We start from the raw sequence: 17,852 nt of genomic DNA, 5'->3' as shown, positions 1-17,852 counted from the left end.
TTCCTACCAACCCAGGCTTCCGGATACCACCGTGTTCCTCTGTTTCCCCATATGTCTCTGGCAACACATCCTTGCAGGTCTAGCTCAGATGCAGATGCTCCCTTCTCCTAGCCCTCATGGAAGGAAGAATAAGCTCTTCCCTCCTCCTCTTGCTCTGAATACACTCCACTGTGACAGAGCAGTGTGTCACCAACGTGTGTCCCTCTGCCTCACGTCCCCACCACTGTGATTTGGAGGGCAGGGGCTCGTCTTGTGTGTCTGGTCTTTTTAGCGGCTACAGATTGCCTGGCACAAAGCAGACTGTCTGGGGACATTGGTTGAATGAATGAAGGATCGTTATTACCTCACATATCCCATCTATACAAACATTACGGCTATCCTCCGAGCATGGAGTCCCATCTTTGACTTTATTTGACAAAGAAAAGAAGAAATCAAATCCTTCTGCGATACAGTAGAGTTTGCATAAGTCCTGATCTTAAAAAGAAATACACACACAAACACAAATAAGAAAGATACTTAAGCTCTGATCACTTTTGCTCTGAATTTTAGATAGATTTTCTTTTTTTTGTGCCATAAAATAATTCCCACACAATAATACATTGTAAAGTCATTTTTTAATGGTTGCCTCATTAGGCTTTTTTAAAAAATTCTTATCCCTTTTCAAAGTTTCACTATCAATTTTTACTCTACAGTATTCTTTATGAATCCTTGTTCTTTCTTTACACCGTGGTTGGCACATAGTAGGCATTCAATAAATATTTGTTGACTTAACTGCAACATTAATGTTTTACAAATTTACTAGTATAATTAACTACCCTCTTGTAAAATGCAAAAAAAAGCCACTACTATTTTGTAGAGTACACACAGTCCTTACAAATAAAGAATCAAGATAGCCACCAAATTTCTCAAGACATTTATAGACAATATATACAATTTTTAAATTGATAAAGAGAATAACTTTTAGATAAAATCTTCAGAGGAAAATGTTTTCCAGAAATATTACAGATTGTCAAAAATACTGACATAGAGAACATAGGAAATTCACTCCTTCCCATGATAATCCATTTCAAGGTCTTGGGGTTTATATAGTTAATATGAAAATTCATAGGAACCCTTTTTCTTTGTTCTCTTCTCAGTAGAGAAAAAGCTGTTGGTGCTATAAATTTTATCTGCCCTATGAGTATTCATTGGGTCAAGGCTCAACTACAGATATTACCCCTAATGTGCAAGGAAACAGACCCAGCTGAACAACTCTGACAATCAAATTTAGTGTGGGTGTCCATGATTAACAACTTTATTTACTGAAGATTAGGAAGGTCAGGAGTGGCTTGGACATTTTTTAACCTCAATTTCGAAGTTCATTCTACATTTTCCTCCTGCCTAGTGGTCTGTTTCCTCACTGGCTTAATCCTTCCAAAGTTTAGGAGTAACACCATAACCCACCATGGTCTGTGTTGGACTGTTTGCAATTTCCCTTCTATCCTCATAAACCCACCATGACATACGCATATTGAGATGACAGTGCATGTCTGATGGGATGCCCAATGCATGTACTTCCCAAGGGTCTCAGCAATTTGCTTGGGCAATAGTCCCCATTTCAAGGAATGAAAATTAGGTATTCTTTAAGTTTCTCCTTAATTATGCCTCCTCCAGCTTCAGGTTATTATAATGATAGGAACAACATTTATTTCTCTTTCATTAGAGAGTAAAATCTTACACATGCTACAAATAAATTTTTTGGTTTATAGTTCTAGATCAAGACTTTTTGAGTAGAGTATAACTGAATATTACCCAATTTTCCAAAAGATACTAAAATGGTTCCTTTATTTTTTGACAACTATACGTATTCAATGGGTAATATGCTTATAGCAACATCACTAGCCATTGCTGCAATTCTTAATTTGATAAAGTATCTTGATCATTATCAACACATTTTCTACTCTGAATACTTTATTACTTTTTCAAAGGATTGTCTTATATTTGCAAACTCTCTATTAGGCATATTGGTTTCTGATCATAAAGTGCCACGTTTAGGTAGGTTGTAACATAGCAAGGAAGGCAAAATCAAACTAACCCCCAGGAAGAATATGTGACATGACTGAAGAGCAGCATCTGGTCTACCTGCCATCACACTCCCAGCAATGTAAATTTTGAATGTGGAGACAGAGCATAGGCCACGACTATAGAGTGGGATTTGAGACTTACCTTCTACTTGTGTGTAAGGCTTCCACTTGTAGTGCCACCCTCTGAACTGCTTGCTGTTAAACTCTGCACACTGAGCAGCCCGGAAGTCCACACTGTCCTGGGGACATTTCTGACTGTTGCAAAGATTGAAAGTGCGTGTTGAGCCCTCACAAAACTTCCCTCCATGCGAAGGCCTGGAATGCATATTTCATAGTTAGAAATTTCATATATATAGGGACCGGCAGATGGCATAATGGACTTCCACGTAATTGACTGTGGTTCAAGTCCCGGACATGGTGGCTTGAAACTTACACTGGGTACATGTGTGAGCATGCCCAAAATTCCAGAGGAGAGTGGAGGAGAAGGGATGGCAGTGTGACCATCCTCCCTGGGAGGTGACTTCTCATTTTCTGTCTCTATCTCTCTGGTGAGTGTTCATGATCTATAGTGAAAATCTCTCTCTAAAATAAAATAAGAAATTTTCTCTCTATATATATACACACACATACATATGTGCATATATACATATATGTATATATTATATATCTGTGTCATATCTATCTATCTATCATCTATCTAGGTATCTAATTGCCAGGGGGTGAATGCACAGCCTGAGAGAGAGAGGGAGAAAGCATCTCCCAATGGGGCATGATCACAGCACTATCCCTTTCCTTCCATTTTTCTAATCCTTCAGGATGTGGGGCATGCATACACATATGCCCGGAGTGTTTTTCAAGCTGCCAGGGATGGAGTTTGAATCTTGGTCAGCCATGGCTCCCAAAGCACTGACTTAATCACTGATCTACAGGGCTGGCCTAGAAATTTCATATTTTAGTAGCTACTTAGACAGTCCTTCCTTGAAGCGAGGCTAATCCCTAAAAGTGGGCATGTTTCTGAGTGTGCACAGAGGTGCTCTCCCAGGGGGCTGGTCTGGGGCTTGCCTTCCTTCTCCAAGGAGTGCACTGTGCTCAGTGCCAGCAGGGCAGGCCTGGTCCTGGAAAGCTTGGTTGTCCTGGGTCGTTGGAAAAGTCATGATGTATTGTTCTGTTTCTCTATATGAAAATGCATCACGACTTTTCTGATGACTAAGTATTTGTTCCTATGGCTGCCAAGCATTACCCCAAAGGAGGCTGGATTACCCTCCTGGCTCCTCACATTCCATGAGAGCAGCTGACCAGGGGAGTGCTGGCTTTCCCAGACCACCCAGGATCTTTCCTAGTTGTGAGAAAATGGAGTTGAGACGGAATTTCTATGACTTTGTTGTCTAGATCCCGGCCTCTTCCTGCTGCCAGCCGCGCATGGTGAAGCCAGGACATGAGGACTGAGTTGGAAGAACCAGTCTCCAGTTGCTGGTTGGCACCGAGAGTTAGAACCCCTGCTTCCTCCACTGTGTGAGTGCACCCAGAGAGCTTCCGCGATGGGGCTAAAATTATAAGTACAGTTACACAGTAGGGCTAGTACTCCATAAGCACACCTAGCAGCAAAGGGAGGATTCTAAAGCCTTTTTGCTTCACTTCCTTAGTAACTGCTTCTAACCTTCTGGTCTTTTTACAGAAATCTATAGTCAAACCACCTACCGTAAAGGTACACACATATTATGGAAAACAGAAATGTGGGGGACTTTTTGCATGCAAATTTGTTCTTATTTATTCTTATTCATTTGTGTTCTCCATACTTTTCTTGTGATGCACTTATTTTATGTTTAAGACAGATCCTTGGTATTTGAAATATACAGTTAAAATCTAATTTCTGACATCTCATTTGTTTTGCTGTGGTCAGGCTTAAGCATCTTTAATGATATCACAGATAGATAAGATAGATAATATAGAAATTCCTAGTAAAACTCCTTTCCTACTCAGTGTCTCTTTAGAGTAGTATGCAAAGCACAGAAACCATACCACAAGTGTAGGTGTCGTCCTGCAGCCAGGAAGGCTCAGGCCCCAGAAGTCCCAGATGGCGAAGGCAGAGACAGTCACGTGCTTACCGGGGATTGGTGCAGAGGCGGTCCCTGTGAGACACGCCTCCTCCACAGGTCCTGGAGCAGGGGGACCAGGAGGACCAGTCCGACCAGTGGCCATGCGTGGGTTGGGGGCCTTCATCACCATATCTCACACACTGCCCTCCACGGCACCACTGGAGATGAAAGAAAAAGTTACATGATTCATGGAGAGATAGATAGGCTCACTTTGTTGTCACTATGATGTTGAGTTGGAGAAAATTCTGTAAAATGCACAGACATCAACGTTCCTACCCTCAAGTAGCAGCCAATAAAAATAAGTTTGATATTACTCATCTTTCTGTTCCAAACCTAGCATTATTTTATACATCCACACACAGAGGAGATGATAGAAAAATCATTAAGGACTGTTCCAGGAACATTCAGCCTGCTTGCTTACCTCCTATGCCCATGAACTCTGACCTTCCTGCAGACAAGGTAATTTCAGACCTGGTGTTCAGAACTGAGTCCCCACTAGGAGAGTTCAGCTGGAGGCTCTGTGTGGCTCAGCACCTTGTCATTTCTGGCTGGCACTCTGTGCTTTCACTGCAAAAAACCTGGTCCCAGAGCCTTGAGATTCTTAATTGCCCATCCATTAGAGGCCACATGACCTTACAAGCAGATGGAACGATCCACGTGGAACCCCACCTATCCTCTAAAGAGCTGGAGATGCTATCAGCTCCCCTTTTTCAAGAGAAATGCTCATCAATTTTAATTTACATTAAAATCCACGAGGTTCCTTCACTTCCATCGCATAATAATGCTGTGTGCTAAGAGTATTCAGTGGCAATGTTGGAGGTGTCGACTCCTTTCTGTCTTCCAGACTGGAGCCACTAGATATATACTGAGAGAAAAGGGCATTACTGCTGTAAGAGGAAAATGATACTTCAATTATTAGTTGATGCATTAGGGAAAAACATAGTTAGCCACTGGTATTTGACAACTATTGATAGACAAAAATGGTCATTTCAAATGGTTTGATTTAATATTACTTAAGAAGAGTTAAATTCAAAAACATAAGTGATTCTGAAGATGTAAGCCTCATTCATTCTATCTGTCAATTCTTCACTATCAGCAAAACGGGAATAAGAAAAAGTCCCTATCACACCACCACCTGCCTTCCACAGACAGCAGAAGCAAGCTGCACAGACCTGCTTCGCTCAGTGAGGATCACGCAGCTGGGAATAATGCCTGGTCTTCTGTCAAGCAGAAAAGCAAGGGGTGCTGACTTCTGGTACAGCACACATCTAAACCTGTAACTCGCACATGAATGCAAACCAGAACCAGCACTGAAAGGGAGTGACTGCATGACACTTGGAAGCAAGCCCCACCTTTGCACAGAGCAGCCAGGCATCCCTGGGCAGAACACCTCATTACTTCAGCCCACGGTCCAGCTGCATAATTTTCAGGCATCTATTCTATCTCAACTTGCTTGAGGGAAAAAGTTGTAGTTAAAATATGTGGGGAAATATTCCAATCAATATTTTGGTGACATTCTTCACAGAAATAGAAAAAAAATAATAAAATATTTCTGGAATCATAAAAGACTCCATGCCACCAAGGCAATACTGGGCAAAAAGAATAAAGTGGGAGACGTTGACTTCAAAATATATTACAAAGTGGTGATAATAAAAACATCATGGTACTAGCACAAAGTAGACACATAGACCAATGGAAGGGACTAGAGGATCCTGAAAATGAACTCTAAATCATATAGCCAATTGATTTTTGATAAAGGGTACGAGACAAAGCTGTGGAAAAAGAAAGTCTTTCCAGTAAATGGTGCTGGAGGAACTAAATAACTACCAACAGAAAAATGAAATTGGACCATTATCCCTCACCATGAACAAAATGAATCACCTCAAAATGGATGAAATATTTAAATGTAAAGCCTCAAACTATAAAACTACTGGTGGAAAACATGAGGGAAACTCTTGAAGACAATGGAGTAGACAAAGATTCCTTAAATAAGACTCCCCAAACAGAGGCAGTGATTCCAGAGATAAGTAGGATTACATCAAGCTAAAAAAGCATCTTTACTGCAAAAGAAACACCAATTAGAGTGAAAGACAACCCTCAGAATGGAAGAAAATATTCGCTATTTATTGTTCAGATGAGGGACTGATAACTAAAATTTATAGAAAACTCAAGCAGCTCACCTATAATAAAAACCAATTAAAAACTGGCAAATGAATTGAATAGACAACTCTCTAAGAAAGACTTATAAGTGGTCAAAAGGCATATGAAAAAATATTTAATGTCTCTTGTCATAATAGAAATGCAGATTGAAACCATAGTCAGATACCATTTAACCCCAGTTAGAATAGCTAGGATCAATAGGAAGAAAGAAAGAGAAAGAAAAAGAAAGAAAGAAAGAGAGGAAGAAAGAAGAAAGAAAGAGAGAAAAGATGACAAGTTCTGGAGAGGCTGTGGTGAAAAGAGCACACTCTTACACTGTTGGTGAGAATGTAAAGTAGTACAACCTCTGTGGAACACAATATGAAGGTTCCTCAAGAACCTACAAATGAAACTACCATACGACCCAGTAATCCCAGTCTTTAGTATATACCCAAAAGATAGGAAAACACTCAGAAAGACACTCGCACGCCCATGTTTATTGCAGCATTATTCATAATTGCTAAAACATGGAACTAAGTTCAGTGTCCAAAAGTTGATGACTTGATTGACTGAAAAACTGTGGCACTTACATACTATGAAATATTAATTACTAAGCCATAAGAAACAATAAGACTCTCTTTTTCAATTCAAAGTAGATGAATATAGAAGACTTAATGTTGAGAGGGAGCCAGACTTAGGAGGCTGCACACTGCATACCCCCACTCAGTATGTATCAAGTACCTGCACTCTATGGCAGAAATGGGAAGGTCTGAAGATAGGGTCATAGATGAGGTAAGTGTAGATTCCAGAGACTGTAAAGGAAGGGAGAGGGTGGTAGAGAGTGGGTGGTGGAGGGTAGGTGGGAGGGGCAAAAGGAATGAACATGTAACATAGAAAAGAATGTAAAATCCTCTGATGAAAAGAAAGGTTCTGTAATTTTTGCTTTATACAAATAATTTAAATAAAAAAAAGAAGTATCAGGGAAAATAATTTAAATATCAATGAATTTAATAGTGTTTAAAGGTAAAATAAAATGTAAAAAGAACCGAGTTTTGTGGTAAGTTTATTTCTTTCTCGTGTGTGTTTGTGTGTGTGTGAGAGAGAGAGATAGAGAAGGAGAGAGGAGAGAGGGAGAGAGGGGGGGGAGAGAGAGAGAGTGAGCTACTACCGCCCAAAACTCCCCAGCCTCCTAGCCAGCCAGGATCACAGGTGCCCGTGCGTGAGCCCAGTATGTTCAGGCCAACTCTGTATGGGCACTGGGGCTCCCATGTGGCTTCAGTGTTGTGCAGCCGTGCCCTGCTGCCTGTGCCATTGTGGTTGGCCCTGGTTAGTAATTTTTTAAATTTTTAGACAGGGTCTTGCTATGTGGCAGTCCTCCTTCCTCAGCTCCCTGAGTCATTGGGATTACAGGTCATGCCGTATGTCTAGCCTTTCAATGGACCCAGGAAACTAACGTGGCTCCCAGTCTGGGTTACTTCTAGGGGCCGAGAAGTACACATTACAGCTATATTACTCAGGAAAAAATAGTATATAAGCAGACAAAAAAAAAAAAAAGCAAAATGCCTAGAATGACCCCATGCCTTGTGTTGATAGCAACTCAAGAGGAACAGCAGAAAGGTTGCCAAGAAATAGGCATGGCTACAAAATGTCAGCTTAAGAATAAGTTGTAATCATTTCTGAGCAGAAGTTATAATTTTCTCCAGCTTGAAACTCAGGTGAATTACCTGATGACCTTTGACAATCAGAATTTCCACTCTGAAGTCCATCAGACCCGTTTTCTCTTTCAAGAGATTAAAAGCCTTTTCATTAATAATAAATAATATTTTTATTATTAATCCATGATATGGATTAATTGCCCTACTGCTGTCTGTAACACTCGAGGAAGAATTGAATTAAGTGAGGGCCTGCAGAATGCAGTGTATTAACGACAGGCCTGGGAAGAGCTTTGGAGGCCCTCTCAATGCACTTCACCTCATTCTTCATCGCCTCCGTCAGCACCGCAATGACTTAGCTGTGTCTCTTACCACTTTACATCCTTTTTTGTCTGTACTTACTGTCACATATGTTTAGAATGTGACCTGTTTATTTTGGAATTTAAACTTTACTGTAAAACTACTGGCTGAAAATATGAGAAAACTCTTGAAGACATTGGAGCAGGTAAAGATTCCTTAAATCAGACTTCTAAAGACGGGCAATAACCCCAATCGTAGACAAGCAGGACTACACCAATTCCATCAGACACACACAAAACAAAAATGGTTACAATGATAATTCAGGCCCAATGTGTCTCTATTTTCATCAATAGTCTTTCATATTCTGAAAAAAAATGATGAAATCATAGGTTAAATGAGAAAGATTCAAATATTATGCTGGAAGTGATGATTTATTTTGAAAGTTTTTAAAAAATGATTATTTAATGGTATGTATTTTCATTTTTAAATTTGCTATAGAGCACACCACCAGAGAGAGAGAGAGAGAGAGAGAGAGAGAGAGAGAGAAAGCGAGAAAGCAAACCACCATGTCCAGGACTAAAATTGTGGTTGACCATGTGGGAGTCTAGAACTCAACCATCACGCCACCTCCTGGCCCGTATTTCATAAGTTTTAATGACGAATTGTTGTTCTTTCTATTCAGCAGTGAGCTTGCTATCTTACATGTTTCTTTCCTTACTAAAGCTCTTTCTTTATTCATAGGAGCAACAGTTCAAAATGGCCTGCTCCAGGGTCTCCAGACGGATGCTCTGAGACTTTAACAGTGTTTAGAGCAATGGTGGATACTAGACACAGTGTGGGAGGAAGGTGGGCAGTTGAGGGGGGAGGGAGGGAATCAAGGGGAGGAAAAAGAAAAGGAAAACATTGAATAGGCACAAAAGCGTGAAGTTATGTGTTAAGGAGGGTGTGCATGGCACTATCTTTGCCTGGCCTAGTCGACAGTCTATTCTGGCTGGAAAGATTCATTTTGTATGCTGCAAAGACATACAGCGATGAAATGTAAGTAAAACAAGAAAAAAAACCAGCAGTACTTACTGGTGGTTAAATTGTGGTCAACAGTTTAATATTTGTCTCACTAATACACCGAGTTATCAACTACTGCTTGACTTGCTTGTTAACTCCAGAAGGCTCATCAAATACACAAGTGAGGAAAGGAGTCTATACCACCAATATAAAGCACACCTAGACATCTGACGCAGGTGTCGGTGTGCACAGGTACAGAGAAACACGGGCTTAAACATTACCAGTGTGAAGGGGAGGGCTGTGTGGGTGAGAGACTGACAGGTGCATGTGACTCTGTGGCTATCCTTGGCTCCTCACCAGGTCGCGCCCACACACAGTGCCTTCTGCTGCCGGCATAAATTTAGTCTCGCATTTCCTTCCAATCCGATGGCACCACAGGGCCTTACAGATGTCCTAAAGGGAGGAAAAAAGGTCATTGGGATTCACGCTGTCCACAAGGATTGATCAAATATCATCGAGAAGTTTAAGGGGAGAGAGCTGATGCACATTGGAAGCAGATGTCTACTTAGCACTAGACACATAACGTAAGCCCACATTCCAGGTTTGGTTCAGAATAATTCCATTTCTGAAATTGTATTTATTTGCATTGGCTCATTATAAATGTAACGCAACGCTTACCCCTTCATACCGTACAGAGTGCTCATAGGCAGGGTACATTGGGGTCTCTGCTTTTGGCCAGATGGCATTTAGAGACCAGAGACGTATGAGGGGTCTCCATAAAGCTCATGGAGATTGCATTAAAAAATAATGCATAGATTAAAAAATAATGCATAGATTAAAAAAATTTGCACCCAAATAAGCTTGTACTTTAATTCAATTTTCCATGAACTTTTGAACACTCTCCTATGAGGTTTCCGTCAAATCCATCAAAGCAGTGACCTCAGTGTCTATGACTCTCCAAAGAGACAACTGGACAGCTCTATTTTCTTCTTGGTATGAAGCTTGATAGAATACCCAGGATATGAATACAGCTCCCTCAAAACCTGAGTCCACAGACTCATTCGCCATGTCTGGGCGAATCAGAATGATAGACTAGGGGCCAGCAGGTGATGTGGTGGTTAAGGTGCTGGACTCCCACATGGCTCACTTTCTCTGTGTCTTTCTAGTGAGTACATGTGCCATACAGCAAAATACAATAATAATAACAAGAAATAAAATACATAATTCTTTAAAAAAATAAAACAGAATGAAAGACTTGAGACTGGCAGGGGGCAGCAGACCTGCACTTCAATGGTGCTGGTAGAGACCGGGGTGGATGAGATACAGGGACCTACACAGAACACAGATAAATACTGAGAAGAAGAACGCTGCCCTGATTCTGGCAGCTGGGAGATGGCCGCAGTGGTGTGGTAGAACTGGAGCTCCGAAATGGGTAGGCAGAGCTGGTGTGGCTTGGTCAGCGTCAGGGCAGAGCTGGGCAGGATCCTTGCTTCCTTACTGTGCACTGAGAGTGACAACATCCATGACCTGTGTGATCTGGGGCTCAATGAAATGGTTACAGGTGATGTGCCCAGCCTAGGGCCTGGCATCTAGTAGGCGTGAAACCACAGAAGTGCTGTCCATCTCCTTCCTCATGTCAAGGGCTTGAGGAGATCCCAGCATAGTCAGGTCTCAGCCCATGTTTGGTGCCACTTTGATCATTATCACCTTAGGGGACTAAGGTACTTACTCTTGGGTCACTTTCTGAGACTATCAAAATGACACAAGATAAATGGTGTGTGTGTATGTGTGTGTTTAAAGTTTATTTAATTCTTCTGTGAAAGGAAGGGAAATAGAGAGACAAGCACCTTCAATGGCGTCAATGCTGTGACCCCCCCTAGCTCCTCCAGTCAGCCACGATCATGGACAGAGCTTCCCTAAAGATCCAGCACCCCTGGAATAGTGTGTTACACTGAGCTGGCCCACGCTGCTTTAAAATGTTAAGTTTTAAAAAAGTTTTTATTTACCAGAAGTCATGTGTGTTTACTGAAGAGAGAGACAAACAGGGACAGAGCAGAGACAATGCAGCCCCCATGGGAGATGGTCATGCCACAATCCCTTCTCCATTTTTCCTTCCTTTGGGACTTTGGGCACACATGTACATGTGCCTAGTATGCTTCTCAAGCTGCCGACTCTGGGACTCAAACCATGGCGTCGGCCTTGTGGGACCGAGCCATTTTAACCACCAAGTCATGGCTGACATTATTTTAATACATTCATCAACTGTAGTGGACTGTGTGTGGTACCCAACCAGCTCTCAGTAAATGCTTTTGGAACATGTGCTAGTGTGTTCCTGTGCAGACCACTGATAGAATGGGCAGAAAAAATTAGTGTATAATGAAATTAATAACGATTAGTGAATTACAATCATAAAGAACGCCTAAAATGGGTTAAAACAGAAATACAAGATTCAGATTATCATTCAGAGTAATTTTGGAATATTGTTATATTTTAATTCCTGGGAACGTTTTGCAGAATAAAGAAGTGGATGAATACGATACAAAGCCACAGCTTTCGACTTTTCTAAGTTAAAGCTCTCACAGGAAGCACGTAGACTCCCTCATCTGCACCCTGGCAGGAGTGCTATCTGTATATTTTCAGCCACAGTCTGCAAGCTGCACAATTGCCACTTCCAGTCCTCAAGCAGGAGTAATCCATAGGCGTGGAGGCATCCTGAAACATCCTATCATACGATGCATGCTACTGTTTTCCACCATCAAAGCACTTGAGACCTTCTGTCTGTAGATATGATTGTGCTATGTAAGGTAAACATAACCCTCCATCCTAGACAAACCAATAACATCTCTAGTATCTTAAAGAATTAAGATACTAGTTAGTATGTTAAAGAATTAAGATACTAGTTGTAAAATAAAATTTAAACAACTAAAAAGCCAATCATGAGTTGTTTTCTCTCATTTTCCATCATACTGTGACTTAACTGCTAACTTCTGAGTATGAAGTTCAATGACTGTGTAAAGCACTTTGACCATTGTATGCGTACTGAAACTTCAGAGGCCTCTTGGAACAAAGATCCTATTTAATCATAGCTCCAGGGTTCTGGGAATTGGAATGCAAGACTTGGGGGAGTTGAGGGAGCTACCAATTAACAACCATCCCCGGGATACTGAGGTGATCAAGCTTCAAAGTAATTTTGGGCAGGGTCAGGCCACTAAACAATGTTGACAAAGCAGAATTGGTACTTAATAAAGACACAATGTATGTAATCACTGGGGCTTAACTCAGGCAGAACAGAGCTGAAACCTAGGCACTTGTCAGTAAACCTGGTCTTTATCTTTGCAGCTAAGAAATACCGTCTTCGATGAAGGTTCTGTTTCACTACTCTGCCCCATAATTTGAGTTATGTTCCAAAGGCCAATTTTAGTAACACTGACTTGGTTAAGTTTAACGTCAAAATATAACAGCCCAAACAAACCAGCCTTTTAGAAGACAGGCTGGCAATGTACGGTGGGATTTCAGTACTGGGGACCATCTAAGACAGACAGGGAATATTAGCGTGCAGTTACAGAGGTGATCACATAATGCACACAGTGATTTATTTTTCAAGCAATGGCACGTTTTGTCCCCAAGTCCGATGATCACTATGCACAGTGAACAGAAGGTCGTTATCATATACATGTGTGAATTTATACACAAGTATATAAGCATACATACAATTATAAACACAGAATGAGATTTTCCTCAACAATAGACTGCATATGGGACAGTGGTCCCATACAATCACCAGATAGGCCAGGAGAGCAGAGGGCTACATCAGGAAGGTTTGTGTGCGTGCACTCTCCGAAGGTCACACAACGGTGAAATCGCCTGACGACTTCGTTCTCAGACTGCCTTCCCATCCTGAGTGGTGCATTGCTGTATGTAAATTGCAAATACACCAATCTAGACCACAGGTCAAGCTATCGAATACATTTTAATAAATTCCAAAGCATACGTAGAGTATATCCCCTGAACAAGATTGAACTAAATAAGAAATCAAGATTAAGAAGGTATCTAGACACTCACTATTTCAAAATTAAATATACACAGGTTAAAGAAGAAATCACTAGTTAAATGAGAAATTATTTTGCGCTTAAAAATACTAAAAGCCCAACATGTAAAAATCTTCAGAATACAGCTATTATGGTACTTGGAAATTAATAGCTTTAACATAGCTGAATGACTATGTTAAAAAAAACCAACAACAACAGGATTTAATGAAATACCAAAGATTTCAACAACAACAAAGGCAAATATTTATGTATTTGAAAGGATTAATTGATCTGACAAACTAGCTATATTGATCAGGAAAAAGTATCAAAAACACATTAACATTATAAAAATCAAAATGGGGAGATGTAGTTACAGATCAGAAGATAAATAAAAGAATAAATTGCACTATTACAACTAACTTTTTTGGAAAATATCAACAACACAGGTAAAACAGAAAAATGTATTGAAAAAAATCTCATTCCTTGTGTCATTTTTGTTGATACTAGTACTTTTTCTAGTGAATTTGCTCAGTTTAAATAGGAGTTTCTTCTGAATAATACCAAGTCTGTTTCTATAGCTGCAATTTGTCATTACAGAAGTCGTCTCACAAGCAGAACTCGCTGGTTTATCTCCTCGGAAGTTTAGAGAAACAATATCAATCTTTCACAAACTTTAAGAAAACAGGAAAGTAGGGAAGTCTCAACCCACTTTATGAAGCCAGCATAACTGATTTCAATTCTTGAAAATAAATTATAGGAGATCAAGATTTGTTAATAATATCATTCAAGAACACATACATAAAAATCCTGAATAAAATATTCTCAAATCGAATTAGCAAAATTTAAAAATGAGTAATAGGTTACGACCAAGGGGAGTTATCCCAGAAACACAGTTTGGTATAACAACCAAAACCAGTAGGGAAAAAAAAAGCCAAGCAATATAATTTGCCACATTAACAGAATAATGGAGAAAACAATGCATCCATAGACATACACAATTTTGTGATAAAGTCTCTTGACAAACTAGGATTGGAAAGAAAATTTCTCAGTTTAATAAAAAGGTTCTATGTAAAACCAATAGCTAACATCATACTTAATGGTGAAATATTACTTCACTTTTAATACGTAGAACAACCTTGTTCTGAAGTTAAGGAATAGGCACCCCTTAGCTATGATGCTTACTTAATGGGATGGGAAGGGTTAAGTGAAAAGGGGCACAGCGAACTTCTGGCTTTCATGGGAATAAGCTGTTTCATATTGGGATGCTGGGTACTACAGGAACACATATGCTAAAATTTAAATAGCACACTTAAAATGAGTGCATTTCACTGCACACGAACCTATCCCCAATGATAGAAAGACACTCTAGATTTAAGTTATTGTTTCCCAGTGGGACGAGGCTGTATGAATGACGCACTGCATGGTCACAAGATAAGCTGATGTGGAGCTAGAAGTACGACCTAGAAAAATTCCATTTTTGAAAGAAAGAATTGGTCTTATGCCCCCACCGTTTTTTAAAGCAAACAGAGGAATAATACTTAAAAAATATATGTTTATGAATTCACATTTCCTGTTCCCAGAACAGGCGACATTGGCAATGGTTATTGCTCTCATCCGAGCTGAGCCACTAAGAGCCAGTTCTGGCATGGCGTAGTAATTGATCTTCGAAGGCGTTTTAGTCGAGTTTAGAAGAAAGAAGATTTTCATGTTAGATTTAAGTTGAGAGTATTCCCAGTACATTCTGAAATGTTTGGAGGCTTCTGGAAGACCATATTTTTTGGTCTATTTTCCACTTGATTTCATTATAAACTAGAATAAAATAAACCTTAAAAAATAGTTACTTTCATTTAATTTATGGGTCGCTTTTCATGTGGGTCAACAGAATGAATTCCTAAATCTCTGGGTTTTTTTCTGTCTCCAAGAGCATGTATCTCTGCGTTATATGAGTTCATATTAGGAAACCACTCTGTGGTGTCCCTAGGGTTGGAAGAGCAGATATTACCTTCTATGAGACTCTGTAACTATTTTATTTGGGGAATTTAACAGTCAGAAGTCCTAGATGGACTGCTGCTTTATAGTAAATTATACTTATATGTGGAGGGGCAGGGGGAAGAAAGGACATTGCTTCCTTAATACCCTTTGAAAATATGCAGAGTATTAGTTCGCCAGCTTACACCGACTAAATGTTATTACTGAGCTCCCACATGATAAATTAGAAAGAAAGATCTGACCTAACAGGCCGAGTCAGTTCTCAAATGAAAACCGATATCCACAACAGTATCCACCGTCATTTTCTTTGCCAGTAAAACATGTGTTTCCTGTTATACGGGACCAGCCCCAACATACAGGCTTTGACATTTGGTAGGTACCCAATAAATGCAGAACATATAGTAACACGAAATAGAACAGTTTTATGAATCATATTGCACTGAGCATTTGCCAATAATCACTTGCCTTCTTAAAGTCCAGCATGCACAGCTTGGCTTTCTCTCCAAATTGCCACTTGCACTGTGTGTTTGCGTCGTATAATTCTCCTGGCAGCTTCTCAGGATACTTGTATTCTTTCACAGGCTTTGGCTGATCAGCAAGGCATATCGCCTGAGCAGTGCTGAAAGAAGAGATGGGCCTCCGAGTGACTGCCAAAGCGTTACCGAAGGATGTACAATTAGGCCTGGTTTTTCCTCATGCAATTTTATAACCTATCCTATACGGAGTGAGAGAAAATTTTTCTCCTGTGGCTCAATATAATATTTATCTTAATTACATTTAAATACGGGGGTCCTCATTTTCAAACTTGTTCAAAACATACTTTTACCTTTTCCAGAGAGAATTTTTTTCTTCAAACTTATCATGAGAAAAAGTGAAATTGAATAATTACAACCGGATGGGTTTAATGAAAGAAGCTGCTAGTACAGACGCCTTGTATGCATGCTTCTTGCCAGAGACAGCCAGAAGATGGAAACGGGCATTGTAAAAGTAAGAGCACAGTTCGTCTATTTTAAAAGCTGGAAACGTACTTCTTTCCTTGCTTTTTTCTTCTTTTTTAAAAAAATGTTTTCTCTTTCTTCTTTTTTCTTTTTTTCTTTTTTTAGTTTTTTTTTTTGCCATAGGATGTGCATGGTTACCGGAGAGAGACAAGAGTGAAACTGTGAGAAGGAAAGTGAGAAATCACCCCTTAGAGGGGACGGCCATTCCACAGACCCTTTTCATCCTTTCTCCTCTTAAGATTGGGCACACATGAACACACACCTGGCATGGTTTTCAAGCACCAGGTATGGGACTTGAATCATAGTTGGCCATGTAGGAGTCCAGCTGCCTTAACGACCATGACATCTGCTGGCCTTCCTTTTTCTTCCTTTTCCTTTTAATTCTTTATTTTTTTCTTCCTAGGCTAGTGGATATCTGTACAATACCACACAGTAATCTATTATACCAATGTGATAAAAAAGAGGAGACACATACTGTATCTTTATAGATGAAGAAAAAAATTATTTGACAAAATTTAATACCCTTTCACGATTAAAAAAAAAAAAAACCTCCCAGAAAAGTAGGAAAAGGTAACTTCCTTGTCATGATAAAGAGCATCTACATAAACTCTACAGCTGAAATTATTCTCAATGGTGAGAAACTTGAAGCTTTCTTATTAAGGTCAGGAACAAAGCAAGGATGTCCCTTCTCAACACATACTGGCAATCTTAGCTAATGCAATATGACAAGAAAAGCAAATGAAAGGTACCAATTGGGAAAGAAGAAATGAAACTTTGTTCACAGATGTTTATATAGAAAATCCAAAAGAATGAACCAGAAAATTCTTGGAACTAAAAGATTATAACGAAGTTTTAGGATAAAAGGTAAATATACAGAATTGCTTCCATATATACCAATATTGAACACATGGGATTTATTTCAAATTAAAAATAAAATACCATGAGGGCCAGCATGTGGCATAGTGGTTAAGGCACTGGAGTCTTTCATGGCAGATCATGGTTCAAGTACCAGACCCAGTGGCTTGAAACTCACACCAGATGTGTGTGCATGTGTGCCCCAAATCTCAAGAGGAGAATGGAGGCATGGCCATCCCTCCTGGGGGTATGTGTGATTTCTTGCTTTCTGTCTTTCCATCTCTGTCTGTCTGTCCAGTGAGCACACATGTGCTATAGCAAAAATCTCTCAAAAAATAAAAGAGAAAGAAAATACCATTTACTTTAGCACCCCCCCCCATATACATAGGCATAAATCAAGCAAAAAATGTAAAAAAGCTATATGAGAAAAACTACAAAACTCTGATGCAAGGCATTTTAAAAAACACTAAATAGCAGATGACATAATGATTATGTCGCCAGACTCCCATGTAGTCAACTGTGGTTCTGGACCCAGAGGATTAAAAAGTCATGCCAGGAGCATGTGCATACATGCTCAAAAATCTCAAGAGGAGAGTGGAGGGGAAGGGACTGTAGTGTGGCCATCCCCCTGGGGGGGAGTGATTTTTCACTTTCTCTCTATCTCTCCAGCAAGCACATGTGCCTTATAGCAAAACAACAAAACAAAACAAAACAAAACAAAACAAAACAA

General features: G+C 39.9%; 1 protein-coding gene across 1 annotated transcript in view; it reads right to left on the bottom strand.

The window, feature by feature from the left end:
• The window catches only part of ADAMTS16 (ADAM metallopeptidase with thrombospondin type 1 motif 16), a 154,488-nt gene that overhangs the window by 54,401 nt on the left and 82,235 nt on the right, over nt 1–17,852 (bottom strand). The window contains exons 12-16 of the mRNA XM_006168904.2: nt 15,735–15,888; nt 9,610–9,705; nt 4,169–4,317; nt 2,206–2,378; nt 344–474 (exon numbers count right to left, since the gene is read on the bottom strand). Of these exons, the coding sequence (XP_006168966.1) occupies nt 344–474; nt 2,206–2,378; nt 4,169–4,317; nt 9,610–9,705; nt 15,735–15,888 (703 nt within the window). The remainder of the gene's footprint in view (nt 1–343; nt 475–2,205; nt 2,379–4,168; nt 4,318–9,609; nt 9,706–15,734; nt 15,889–17,852) is intronic.

The sequence above is a fragment of the Tupaia chinensis genome, unplaced genomic scaffold, assembly GCF_000334495.1.
Source record: "Tupaia chinensis unplaced genomic scaffold, TupChi_1.0 Scaffold146386_1, whole genome shotgun sequence".
Taxonomy (NCBI): domain Eukaryota; kingdom Metazoa; phylum Chordata; class Mammalia; order Scandentia; family Tupaiidae; genus Tupaia; species Tupaia belangeri.
The sequence above is the reverse complement of the archived record's forward strand: the minus strand, read 5'-3'. Positions and strand labels throughout refer to the sequence as shown.